We start from the raw sequence: 14,222 nt of genomic DNA on the forward strand, positions 1-14,222 counted from the left end.
GAAGGTGGTTAGCCAGCCAATAAAGTTTGTTGACTCTACTTTTACATATTTCGAGTGCCCAAAAGAAATGTGGAATGCAAAATAAATGTTTCTGTATTTATATAAAAAATTAAATTCGATTAATAAAACAATTCCGTAGAGCCCTCTCTTGCATCAGCTCTTCTTGGCTGCTGGGATAAGCAAGGCTAGGTTGCTGTGCCCCATCATCACCAGCATCATGTTCAGCTATGTCTAGTGGTGGTGGAAGACCAGCTTTTAAAGCAATATTGTGTAAGACACAACATGCAGACACAATCTTACTGGCAACATAAGGATGGTAATGAAGGGTTCGATGTTCGAGCAAAAGCTTTGAGTAAACCAAAACAACATTCGATACAATTCCGTGCTTGAACATGACGCGTACTTAGTATAAACCTCTTCCCGCGAACCAGGTGCAGCATTTAAGATTGGTGTCATTAGCCAGCCTCGTTGAGGATATCCAGAGTCACCTAAAAATGTTTTAAATTATTAAGAAGTCCTTGCTTACAAATAATAATAAATATTCAAGAAATATAAATCATTTACCTACCTAGTAACCATGTTTGTTCACCATTTTGATGAAGTTCACGCATGAAATTTTCCACTTGACTGGCTGCCCATATAATAGAGTCATGTGTTGCTCCTCCATATTTTGAATTTAGATTAAAAGTTTTTAAATTATGGTCACAAATCTGTAAACATATTAGGTACATGTAATATGGAATCTAACCAATTTTTAAATTTTAATTAAAAGTAATTCTTAAGCTGTAAAACTTACCATCTGAACATTTAGAGAATGGTATCCCTTTCTATTAAAAAACAAATGTTCATCATCGTCCGGTTTGGCAATGGCTATATGGGTTCAGTCAATACAACCAATAACACCGGGCAGATTAAATTTTCTTTGGAACCTAGAAGCAATAGGCAGAAAATATTAAAACTAGGTATGTTATGATAGTATAAAGTGTGTTGTACTTATATCATTAATCTTAAAATGTTAAATGTTACTTACTCTTGTCTTATCCTTGACCTCTCTTGTTGAGATTGAGGAAATTCAATATTCCTTAACATATATGTACTATTGAGTGCCTCTATAACTTGTCTGATACAGCGACTTGCTGTTCGCTGTGGCAAATATTGTGTAACACCCGCAATCCTTTGGTATGACCCAGTTGCAAAAAGCTTAGCGTGCATAGCACCTAAAAATGATAATACACAGTTTTTATAATCTCACAATCTAATCCATAAAAATACATGGTTTATAACTTAGTTATTAGAATGTAAATTTACCTTTACTTCCAAAGGAATCTCTTTGGTTCCTCGCAAGGAAGTATGTGCACGTAAGTTACGTCAAAGCTCCACAAAAGTAGCTTTATTGAGACAAAATCTTTCCATGAATAAAACGTCCGGCATTTCACAAATTCTTTCTAAATTATGTCTCGAAACATTTCTTCGATGCTTCCTCAGCCACACTGCTTCATTATGGGCAGCCCACAATAATCTTGGCTTATGCATTATACAAAATAATGTTTTTTCTTTACAACAAACATTCACATCAACAAACTTTCACTTCCACAGCTGTCAGCTGATCAAAATATTCGCTCCTCGAAAGGAAACACCCACTGAGCAGATTGTCTTTTGGTTTCAGGATCATAACAGTAAATCCAGCTTTCGTCACCTGTTAGTATGTCGAACACAGCATTTGAGTCACCTCCGTTAAATCTTTCAATCATTTTACGACACCAATCCCCACGATGGAGTTTTTGAGCCTCAGTCAAATTATGAGGTACTTATCCACCGGGCGCAAAGCTTACTGACCTACTGAGGATTTGTGCAATTGACTCATACCGATGCCTAAGCTTGTCCGAATCTGCTGATAGGTCACTCTTTTGTCAGTCTCTATCATACGCCGCACAACACAGATGTTATCTTCAGTCGTCGCCGTAGAAGGCCGTCCCTCACGTAAATCATCAGTGAGATTAGTGCGACCACGTTTAAACTCATTAAACCAGTTGTAAACAGTCGCACGAGATGGGGTTTCATCGTGAAAGGCCAATCGTAGTTTATCATAACTTTCTTGTTGACTTAAATGACATCGAAAGTCATAAAAAATCATTGCACGAAAATTTTCTCGTGTTAAATTCATGTTGACGTGACACAGACAATTTTCAATTTGCCGCCAAATCGTAAAACAAATGACAAATGAATGAAATATATACTCAGTAATATTGGCAAAGAGTTCTATTTTCAAATTTTCAAATTATTTTTTTATTATATTGTTTATAAGTGGCCAGTTCTAAGAACTTTCAGTTTGACCCTCGTATGTGTAGATCTCATACAAATATTTGTTACATAATATTCACTACTAGTTAAGTATTTAACTAGCTAGTGAAGAAGAAGCAGAGGACCCGAACGTTCGTCTTGATAATAATATATTTGATAGAAATAGACTATTATGACAAAATTATCAGGTTTTAAGTAAAACAGCTAGAATATTTTTAATATCAATTTTATTCACAGTTATCAAAATGAGAATCTAAAAATTCTACCTCCAGAGAAACGTCCGACTTACTGGTGCCACTGTCACCAACATTAATTATAAAACTGTCTAAATTTTCTTCAACAATTCTGTCTCTTTGTGTGTATTTATTCTCGACGTGAATAACATGATCGGTCATTTTCTTCCAATCCTCTGGTGTAACATTTTCAAAAGATTCTTTGATTAAATTTTCCAACTGCAATATGGTTAGAGCTATATTTTTACTTGAGACTTTTCTTTTTGCTTAACTCCATGCAAGCTCTATAGCATTTAGGTCACAATGGTATGGAGGCAAGCGCAAAACCTCATGACCATTTGGGATAGAATTTGGTCAGCTTCGTATATTGACTCTGGTGTGTGCCGTTTCACTAAACATAGTAGCTCATCTTTCGAGTGATAGTCCTCAAATGGGACACCATTTAAAGTAAGCCATTCCTTTATTTCATCTTTCCGATTTTGTGATGTAGGGGCTTTATTGATAACTACTGAGTTAAGTTACTAGATAACTACTAGCTAGCATTATCCATTACAATTACACTTGGCTCATGTAAATTCGGTATAAGTTTTTCCTGTAGTCATTTATTAAAATTTTTGGCATTCATGTCATGGTGGTAGTCCGCCATTTTAGCCTTAGTGCTGAACACTAATAATTAATTAGGTACAGGGCCTTTTACAGAACCGGCATGCACAATTATGAATCGTTTCCCAGATGAAATGTTTTCAATAACTCCACTGGTGGAAGGTCCTTGCCAACACTTCTTTGGTTTATAGTTTTTATGGACATAGGTTTCATCAAGATAAATGATCTGTTTTCCTTCTGCTCGTTTCTGTCCAATAGTTCTTAGAAAGCGATGTCTCCAAGCAGCTATATTTACGTTCAATTAATAATGATCGTTCATTCTTATTTTTTTTAAACATAATAATATAGCCATTAGTCAATAGTATTCGACGCAAAGTTTCATGGCATCCTCTAAATTAAATGCTATCCTTCAAATCCATCAAAAGGGATCTCAAAGTAGACCTGTTTCCTAAAAATAAAATATTCATTAATTTTGTTCCTTATAGCATCTAAATCAAAATTGTCTAAGTTTGACACAGTGCTTTCATGGGGCCGTTTCTTCCCTGGGGTTCTCCACTCACCACCACTGATAAAACCTTCCTTATTAATTATTTTAAGTGTTGTAACACTCACAGCTGTAAATAATAACAAATAAAACAAATAGGAGACAATAAAAAAAAAAAAATATAAACTCTTCATAACTTATTATATTATAATTTCCTTAGTGCCTCTATTTAAATCTTGTATTGAAATTGCTTTTGTATGTACTACTGAATACCTATCAGTGAGTGACGCTATTTCATCCATGTACTGGTTCTGGGTTTTTATCAAGTTTTGCTGCTCTAAATCAGAAAGTTCAATTATTGGTTGCGTGATATCGCTATCTCGACATGTAGAACCAAAGTTCTCAAGGATAGAAGGAACTTGGAAGATTTTTCTCGTTGGTCATCAATTTCTTGTACGACCTGTGGCCTATCAGTTACGGTACTAGGCATAAAATCAATTTCCGTAAAAATGCAGTCATCGAATGGGAATATTCCAGTTTTCTCGAACGCATTTACTATGTTTATAGGAGTCATAGATTTCATGTATGCAGAACCAACACACTCAGCAACATTGTATATAGTTAGAGGTTGCCCTGGATGTCTCAATAGCCATGAATCTACAGCTACGTTATGATTCGACTTCAATGGGCCGTTTAATCCAATATCCAGTGGTTGTAGTTTTGCAGTTGCATGCGGATGGAGAGTTAAAACAGTGACACCCGAAGACTTAGCCAGATCAAGCGCTTCAATTAGACAGATGGCTTTCGTGGTTATCCATTATCAATAGCACAAGATTTAATTTTGAGGCTGAAACATGCTTTATGAAATGTTTTATTACATCCACGAATATTTCAGCATTCATCCACCCAGAAGCTGCAGCTAATCCTAATGTGCCCGGTAGTGCTCCATGTATCTTGTATGGCTGAAACTTTTTTCTCGGAAAAGCCGGTGGCAAAGCTTGGCCAGTCGCGCTGACAATGCAACATGTTGTAACTAAGGTACCTCTTTCGCCACTTCTGACCTTTGCTGCGTTCGTGCCTTTTCGAGCTAGTATTTTTTCTGGTCGTTGGACAGTGGTCGTCGAAGTCTCATCCAAATTGTACACTCTCGTACTGTCTGCAAAGCTCGGATGCCTTTCCATGACTGATTTTAAATTTTCAAAAACGCGACTCGATGTTGAGCTTATTGAAAGCAGTTGCCCGGGCTAAGCTACAGGCTTCTGGCTTCCGCAGTAAAATTTCAGGATGTCTTTTCCTCAAGGAACGCAGCCATTCAAATCCAGCCATTTCAGAATCTATCCATGACAGTGCTATTTTTAAATTGCTGACTTTCGCCATTTGATAAGCTACCCGTCGGCAATCGTTAGTAGATAGTCCGTAAAGTAATTGAGCACAATACTCAATGTAATCGCATAATTCTTTCTCTTGCTTCGTTTCCATAGTCCGGCATTTCAGTATTGGAGTTATTTTCATGCGTATCATTATTATTATGACGTCTGGATATTTTTTATTTTTATTATTTATTTTATTTTATTTATTCCTTTATTTCAGGCAACTGAGGCCCATAGTAATACAATAAACAAAATACAACTTATAAATAGACTAATACATACAAAATATAACTTATTCTAAGTGACACGTTATCCAGGTGTCGCCTGACGCGTGGTGTCGGGTAGCCGTCCTCTGTACCGCCGGAACACAACACCTCTCGGCCAAAATTCCTCCTTCATGAAGGTCGACAGATGCTCAGTCGGCACTCTCACCACAAATGAGTTGAAATTCACATTGTGACAAGACTGCAACTGCTCGACCCTCAGTTTGAAATTGGTTTTCACTTGGACGTACTCTACAATGTTTTCGGCCTTTGTAGAGTAGTGCAGGCGGGACACGTACAACAGCGTCGCAGGCACGGCTGGACGCAGCAGATGGTTCGGTCCGGTCGGTGCAGTACCGCACTGATTGCGACGAGATGACTTCCTCTTTTTCTTCTCCACCTTGATGAAGCCATCCTTTTCGCACGTAGCCTCGTTCTTCTTACCCTGATGCGGATGGACGTCTGATCTCATAGTGATCTTCTTATCCCCTTTCTGTCGCCACTGTGGTGGTTGTCCAGCTGGTTGGTTGGCGGCAACTGCCGCGTAGGCACGTGTCGGTGTTGACGTAGCGGCACGTGTCACTACCTCGACCGATGTTGTTGGGGGGACGGGGCGGGCGGCGGGGCGCGGTGCGACGCAAGCAGTTTCGGCAGCTAGCGACGACTTAGGACTCGCCGCTTCCAAATTGCCGACGGATGCGTTTTGCGCCCCGCGACGTGTGTTGACGTTGGAGGTGTCGGGTGACTTACATGACGAAACAGCGCCACGTAACTGCGCCAACTCCTCACGCAATTCACCGATGGTGTTATTAGACACCTCCAGCATCGACTGCATCTCAGCCAGACTCGACTTTAAGAACGTGATGTCCTTTAACAGCCTGGTAACGTCGACGTGGTCGAATGTGACAGGTGGGAGTTTATGCAGCTCCTTCGCCACAAAGGTCGGCACGTCATCCGGATCCATTACCTTCAGCAAAGCGATGATATCTTGCACGCTCTTCTCTGTCCCATCTCTTCTGCGAGACGGCATCTGGTCCAGCTTGCCAAGGGACTGGTATAACAATCTCTTGCCGCTGCTGATGTCCTCTTCTTTGAAATTGGACTTGCAGATCTGCATCACGCTGACCTCGTCCATAGTGTCAATGGCATTTTGAATAAATGCCAACAACTCGTTAGCTATAAGTTGGGTACTCATAGCCATGATCACGTGCAACGGCTACGGCCGCGCAACACCGAAAGTAAATAATATTCAGAGCCTACTAATGCACGTCCGTATTTGAGCGCGCATCGAACAAGAGTAGGTATGTATTCTGTAGTACCAAGGTTTGGTTTGGTGTTATATTGTTCTGTGGGCGAATTAAATAAATTAAGATTATGATTAGGATTTGTTGTTTCGATTCTCGTATTATGGGTTCTGGCAATAGAAGTTAGTGTGTATTGCTGAGATGAATTAAATTGTTATAAATCATTCGAAATATCGAATCCTGAACTTGATGTTGAAGGACGGCTTCGCTGCACAACTGTAGCTAACTCCACATTTTCCAAATGTTTTATTTCTGCATCAGTAACAATACGTAAAACATTCCGTTTTATTTCAGCTTGTAATCTTGGTGACAAAGACTTCGCTGTGGCCGCCATTGCCTGAAAAAATATCACCATTAGATGTTGTTCCTTCTTCTGATTTTCAATATATTTTTTTAATACTTCTGCTGTTGTTTCTGTACGCTGCGCTTCCGATGACATGTATGATCGCCGAGAAACATGTCTAGATAGTCTACAATCTAATGCATGTGATGAAAACTACATTTGTGATACAGGCGATTGTGCTTCAGGAAAAGGAACAGTTGATGCTGTTTCGGGAGGTTCTGTAATTTCGAAATGCTGCGTATCTTCGGACTGCTGTGCATCTTCGGAAGAAGAGTCTAAATTTCAGAACTGAGGTCTATCTTGAAAAAACTTTTGCTAAAACTCAAGTTCCTTTTTTCCTTGTCAGGGTTTGGAGTTATATACATTTTGTATAACTTTTTTAAAAATTGTGTTCACTGGGCAGATATTTTCTCTGCCGAGTCCAACTTCGGCAATAGTGTGCCTCAACACATTTCAACGATTTTAAAAATCTGTGAATGGATTGCTTAACCCTTAAATGCGTGATTTTTCCTTTTTAAATACAATAAATTGAAACAAGTAGTTAATTAAATATAGATTAAGGGAAAAATTAAGAAAAAAATGTTCTTTTTCCAAAAAGTATATTTTTATAAAAAAAACTTATTGATGTAGATCTACATCAGTATGCACTGTACTATACTGTCTTCGAATTAGGCTTACTGTAGTGAATGAAAATCTTTGAAACAGTTATTTTTCTGATTTAGACACAACGGTACATTACATTTGGTACACGACCATTGTGTGGTGCCCTTGCAATTGGGCATCTTGCACCGTAATCGATTGGCAAATACAGGCCAATGTTCAAACCCATCTACGCGCACATCTTTTGACGGAAGCGGATGTTGCGGACCTTTTGGCTTTTTTATTTGTAGCTCGCGTTCTAGAGAGGAAGTGCTGGGTCGTCCTCTTTTACTTCCACCAGACATACCTATATTGCACAGTGTGTCAGCCAAACAATTGCGAAACTCCCCTAGATTAGGCAGTTGCTTTTTTGACACACCTTTAGCAATCAGATTGGTTTTTAGAAGGACCCATGAGTTTATTGTCGTGAGGTCCAGTAGGTGATAAAACAACCGTAGGTACCATTTCCGGCTCTTTACTCGAATCCGATAGCGTCCTAAGAAACTGTCCATCAGGTCGACCCCGCCCATATGCATATTGTACTCTTGCACAATTTTGGGACAAGGGATGTCAATTTTTTGTTTAGCCCTCTTATCGTATCTTGATACTTTGCTAACAGGCTCGGCGCCAACGTAAGTTGATAATAGAGTGACTACTTTATTGTCTTTCCACGCAGTGGCCGAAAAGTCTACTCCATCTGAATGAGAAACGCGTTCCTCATATGTATGTACCTCTCGGAACAGAAGTTTTCATTAGTTCCTTTTTGTCAGGGAGTCGACAATTCGGTAGCCTATTTTGCTGTATAGTTCCGACACATTGTTATACCCTGTTTATTAAAGTAATATACCAAAGGCAGGGATGTGTAAAAATTATCGAAAAATACAATATGATTGTTCATCCTTGGTATAGCCGTCGTTGATCTATTGCAACTGATGAAAATGTCGTATTTAGCTGTTCTATCACAGGCCGAATCTTATGGAGACGATCGTGATCGGAATGGTCCCGCGGAAGATGTTCATTGTTGTCGTTGAAATGCAAGTAGCTCCTAATTATCTCAAACCGATTTACCGACATTACGCTCTTTACAGGTTCGTACCCAAACTTGGAATGCCAGTATGAGCGTACACTAGGGAAATGCTCCACTGACATAAATAAAAGAATTCCTATGAATTTTTTTAGCTCCCCAACACTAATACTGAAAGATATTGAAGGGTTTTTTTGTACTGCATATAAATTGGTTTCATCAACAATTTTTTGAAGAAACTCTGGTGTGAAGTAGTGCAAAAAAACATTTATATGGCGTATCGAGTTCAGTTATAGCAGAGTCTGTTGTGCTTGGTTGGTGAATTAATTTTGATTCGTCATATCGTCTACCGGAGACAGTACTGGAACATTTAGAAATGTGCAATTTTAGGATAATGAGGTTTGAAAAATGTGCTTAATTTTAATGGCTTAATATAAAATAATTATTTATGATATGTGTATATTTTAATGTTTTGAATATGTAAATATATCTTAGCTTCGTGTCAGTATTAGTTTCTTTTGCATATTATTTTTAGTTATTGTGATATTAGCAATATTTTGAAATGTTCTTATGACCCAGAAAATTTTTAGATGAGTCACAAAGATAGTGGATTATTTCTTAATGTTCTAATAATGAATATACCTATTACCTAGTATTTTGAAATGTACTGATAAAGAACTCATAATTAAAATTAATTCAGGAAAGTAATGGAGGTATTAAAATATTTTTAATAATACAAAACAAACTATTCTTATAAAACGTTTTATTAAATGAGTTAGTATTAAAACAATCAAATACGTAAATATACTTAATCTAATGTTCTTCACTAAGACCTTCATGTTCATTAAAGTTATCACTAGCATCTAAACTGGCATAATATTCCCAGTATACTCTAGGAATCACGTTGGAGTGGCATAATGCAAGTAAATCTTTCTTCTTATTTGTGGATATTTTTGGTCGCACATGGTATTTCTTCTTTATTTGAACTTCCACATTCGCTACACCTCTCATTTTGTGGCGTACGTTAATAGTTTTCATTGTGCTAGGCTCATAAGTATCATGGTAGTAAATAGAAAAAGGATGTCGCCTGCATGTAAATTTTTTTTATGTCGTTCCAGACTACCCGGTCCCCATCTGTGTTGACTGTGAAGTTTTTTCCGAACTGATTTACCAATTCCTTTAAATCAACAATATCACTGTAATCCAGTTCATGTACCTGGTATGGATTACCTTTCTTTTTAGCGCATTGAATAACTGAGCGCCACTGAGTTGGAACAAAAATTGACCCATTTTTGAGAATTCTCTTTTTTTCTTGCTCAATCGTGGAGTGTACGCTATCGCCTTCATTTTGCGTGTGGCCGACAATTAAATATTTGTGAGTTATTGATAAAACCCCAAGAATTTTCATTGCATAATGCTACAAACCCATTAAATACTTATTTTTGTTTTGAGCTGAACAGTTGTCAGTATAAAAGATAACATGTTTTCCAATACAATAGTCTTTAAGAAATTTAAGGATACAGGTCCCAACTTCATCACAGCCCTTTCCCCCCAAAGACTCATTCCACAAGTAGCAATGCCCAGTTTTATTTACAATATCGTACACTGTGCAGTTGTAGACATTTAACCTTCTTTTATAAAAAAAGAGCGAATCATTGCCGGAAGGTGTTTGCAGTATAGCTTGCATGTCGTAACAACAAATAATTTTGCTATCATCACTTTTACAAGATTCTATATCCATTTCTTTCTCTTTTCGGCAAAGCTCTTTTTCTCTTATATGATTCAAATACGCGTCTTGTAATTTCAACTTATCTTCCCCTGCAGCATTTGTATACGATAAACACAGAGAACATAAATCCTTTTTAGGTTTATGGAAAGAAATATTGAATTCCGTCCGAAAAATATGTTCGTATGTACCTTGTGTGGCTAAGGGCTTATCATTATGGGCACACCAGTCCTGGTATTGTCTGTACATCAGACATAAGTTCAGATCGCCATCAAGATAAGTCTTGCTAGTAGATGCACGACAATAATGAGATTCTTTTTTTGGATACGAATTTATATGATCCCGAACACCATCTTTGACAGCATCAGGCAGAGACCTTCCATTTCTGCCATGCTTGCCTCTCAGGTCTTGCGATATCACTCCGGTGGCATCAGATTTTTTATGAACTGTTGATAAAAATGAATGTCCAATATTTAATGTTGATGTGTAAAATCGTTTACATACTCTAATTTTCTCGGATTCTACTGTAAAATAGTAAGCGACGCCGACGTTGAGAGATCTTTTACTGTTTTCATTATGCAATGAATATTTTGGCTTGACAGGCTCCATGCACCTATGAACATAGTGTCGTTGTCTTGTTAAGTCACTCATATTCCAGAAACTGGTAAAAATTCTCAACCTCTGATCTTCATTTATTTTTTTGTGTACATTTTAAGCGACATTTGTCATCACACGGTGGTTTTACTTCCCTTCCTGGAACTTCTTTTCCTGTTACTGTTTCATAAGCTTTGCCTGAATTTCTTAAAGATTTTTTCTTGTTCTTTTTCCAATTTTCTGGTTCTCTCTTACGCTTTTTACACTTCTTAATAGACACAGATTCTTCACTCACATTTAAACTTTCTTCTATTAGCGGCATTATGTTCGACATGTTCATATCATTTTCTGTCTGTAAAATACCCGTCCCACCACCTTTAAAGCGCAACGTAAGTCTGGTAAGTATTAGCATTAGATAGTAAAGTAAATTGTAACACAAGAATCGACAGCAAGTAAATACCTGGACTAAACAAAGACTGGGATGCATTGTTGTCAGTAGGCGCAGCAATCGATTCGGTGATTGATACATGAGCCGGGCTATTAGATGTACAGTTTTTGTTTGGTTCAGGGCTGTTATGCGCACCACCTAGTGTTAAAATAAGCAAATAGTTAGGATAAAAATGGCAAGGAAATTCATAGCCATATTTATGAGTTAACATACAATTAAATATAGCAACCTGAACTAGACAAGAAGTGGACTGGATTTTCACCAACAGTATTTGTTTCTGTATGCTCATTAGTTGGTACATCGGCCATGCTATCGGACCTAAAGGCTTCGACTTGTTTTGGACTCACATGTTCACCACCTAGCAATTAAATTAGAACAATTAAACCATAAAAATACAATTAAGCGGTTAGTTAGTATACTGCTACAGCATTATGACATGGACTACTGAACGGTAAGTAAGTACCTTGACTAGGCTCTGATTGGCATTGCTTAGCATCAATGGTATCGTAAAACTCAATCGAGTTTAGACTGCTATGTCCATCACCTGGCAAAATAAGCAGTTATATAAAATAAATAACACCAAAACAAATGTTATAAATATAAATAGATATGAAAAGTAAATACATCTATGAAGCTCAAGCTGCTCCTGAGTTGTTTCAACTACAGGCATGCCAATAAGCTCGGCAGATTCCTGATTTTCCAGGATAATATCAGTCATAGGATCCAAGGTCGGCTTTGAAGGTAATAAATGTTTCTCGACCCTGTCATCTGAAATGAAAATACATACGTATGATTTTTGTAGTAAAAAGGTGATTGCTAAATTATGTGATTGTAAATGCATAGGCAAAAAGATAATTCTACTAATATTATACAATAAATTGACCGGCGTGTATCCACGCCACGCGTAAATACGGTCAGTTGCAACTCACTAGTAACGAAATAACGACCACGAACACTAGTAACGACCTATTTATATTTAGTACAACATTAATTTAGTTTAACTTATGTTTTTATACTTTATAAAACACTTACCACTACTTGTACTTTCTTTTTGATATCTAGCAGATATCATTTCAACAATTTTCTTTGCTCTGTAACACTTTTTAGACATTTTAACAAAATATAATTTTATAATACACTGTAACCATCCGCACGCATCGAACGCAAACACGCGACTACTGGAACAACTATGAATGACCGTTATTCAAATCTTCAATTTCAGTTCCATACTGGAACATTTCAAAATAGACAGGTAATGAACTAGATAATGTCTAACGCTTTATGGAGTTTGTTACTGGAATATGGCGATTTATTTGAAAAATAATTACTTTCTGACTCGATCCAATAGTGAATTGGTGAGATCTATAACTTTTCCGTTGAATCTCTTATTTAACTCAAAACTTCAAATTTTGGAGATGTTCCGGTACTGTCTCCGATAGACGATATATCAAACTGTCTTTTTTCCAAATGAGTTTCCTTTTATCAAATTCAACATAACTCGCATGACCTTCTTGCATGGGTAATGAAAAAATTACTTCACCCGATGGGCCAGGCAAATCTTGAAATAGTGGTGGATCACTATAGGTAGGATCTTCATGATGCTCTGCCTCCTCGGCTTCCAATTCTCGAATCATTTCTCTTGCATTCTCAAAAAAGGTTTCTTCATCTTCATTGTCATCTTCCAAGCCATCCTCAGAAATATTTCCATCTTCTAAAGCCGCCAAAAGTTGTTCAATGTCTTTATCTGCCACTCTACGGGACATTCTGTAAAAATAGTTATAAAATTCGAATCAATAAATTACGTATAACACATATACCTATAATAAATAAGCCTAAAAAGTAAAAAATATAATATACGTATAGTAAAACTATTTCTTATCGATTTTGCATATTGATGTATTTCTACATCACAAATATTCCGCAGATATTTACAAAAACTGTTATTGTATTCTAAAAAAAAAACAACGTAATGTGTACTTCTTACCTTTATCCTCTCGTAAATCACTTTTTGCACGAAATAATTTTACTTAGTATTCACTAAAATGAAATTACAATTTTACCGCCAAAGTGTGTATTTGAGAGTGTCGCGCCAAGTTGTCAAATTTTGACAAGCAGAAAAGCGAACTGTCATATCATGAAAGTTTGCGTTCTAAAACTAAGATAGATATTTTTAGCACCTATTAAAAGTAAAACATACTGTGTTCGAATTACCGTTCAGAAATTATGTACGGAAGAAAACACTGATGTAAATGTACATCGTCATGCATTTAAGGGTTAAGAGGGCCATACTTCGGTGTTTTAAGGTCACCACCCCTTCTTAAGCTGTCCTGTGAAGGAAAATGTCTTCATGACATATTGCACGCGATATCAATCACGATTGATAGGACCCAAAAAAAAACAATTATGATTTTATAACTAAGTTTAATTATAAAGAAACTAAATTACAATATAAAGTAAGGCGCAGGCCAGACAGAAGAGACGTAAGACGAGGACGCGTCGCGGACAGGGCGGAGACGAGACACGGACGCGACTTTTGAAGTTATATAGAAGAGACGGGGCGCGGACGCGACGCAGTCGCGCAGTCAGGACTATTTTCGGCATTCAACAGTCTGATTTTGTCACGTCGACATGTCTTCTTCTGAAGATGAAGATGTACTAGCACTGGTAAATCTCGCTAATATACAGAGGGTTAGACGTTACTGGGTACATCCGGTATGGCTAAGCAATGAAGACAATCGATTTTTTAAAATAATGGAGGACCTACACAATTACCCAGATCGTTTTGTCACAGTGTATAAAATGACTCCACAGTGTTTTAATATTATCATGTCCATAGTGAGAAATGCTTTACAGAGAAAGCACACAAATTGGAGAGTATCTATTAGTGCTG

At 37.3% G+C, this 14,222-nt stretch overlaps 2 protein-coding genes across 2 annotated transcripts; both read right to left on the minus strand.

Annotated features, from left to right (window-relative positions):
* Positions 1-4,952: 4,952 nt before the first annotated feature.
* On the minus strand, positions 4,953-6,541 carry LOC142982323 (uncharacterized). Its single transcript, XM_076128765.1, has one exon. It carries the CDS (start codon positions 6,453-6,455, stop codon positions 5,301-5,303), a length of 1,155 nt encoding a protein of 384 aa, XP_075984880.1. The 5' UTR covers positions 6,456-6,541; the 3' UTR covers positions 4,953-5,300.
* A 1,045-nt stretch (positions 6,542-7,586) lies between these two features.
* Positions 7,587-12,563, minus strand: LOC142982400 (uncharacterized). The gene is made up of 2 exons (XM_076128900.1): positions 11,562-12,563; positions 7,587-11,470 (listed from the first exon to the last, which is right to left on the minus strand). The coding sequence occupies exon 2, from the start codon at positions 10,939-10,941 to the stop codon at positions 9,982-9,984; it is 960 nt and encodes a 319-aa protein (XP_075985015.1). The 5' UTR covers positions 10,942-11,470; positions 11,562-12,563; the 3' UTR covers positions 7,587-9,981.
* Positions 12,564-14,222: the final 1,659 nt, after the last annotated feature.

The sequence above is a fragment of the Anticarsia gemmatalis genome, chromosome 21 (assembly GCF_050436995.1).
Source record: "Anticarsia gemmatalis isolate Benzon Research Colony breed Stoneville strain chromosome 21, ilAntGemm2 primary, whole genome shotgun sequence".
Lineage (NCBI taxonomy): Eukaryota > Metazoa > Arthropoda > Insecta > Lepidoptera > Erebidae > Anticarsia > Anticarsia gemmatalis.

Excerpts from the sequence above, each read along its gene's own strand:
- LOC142982400 (XM_076128900.1), bottom strand. The coding sequence starts at position 10,941 with ATGAGTGACTTAACAAGACAACGACACTATGTTCATAGGTGCATGGAG.
- LOC142982323 (XM_076128765.1), bottom strand. The coding sequence starts at position 6,455 with ATGGCTATGAGTACCCAACTTATAGCTAACGAGTTGTTGGCATTTATT.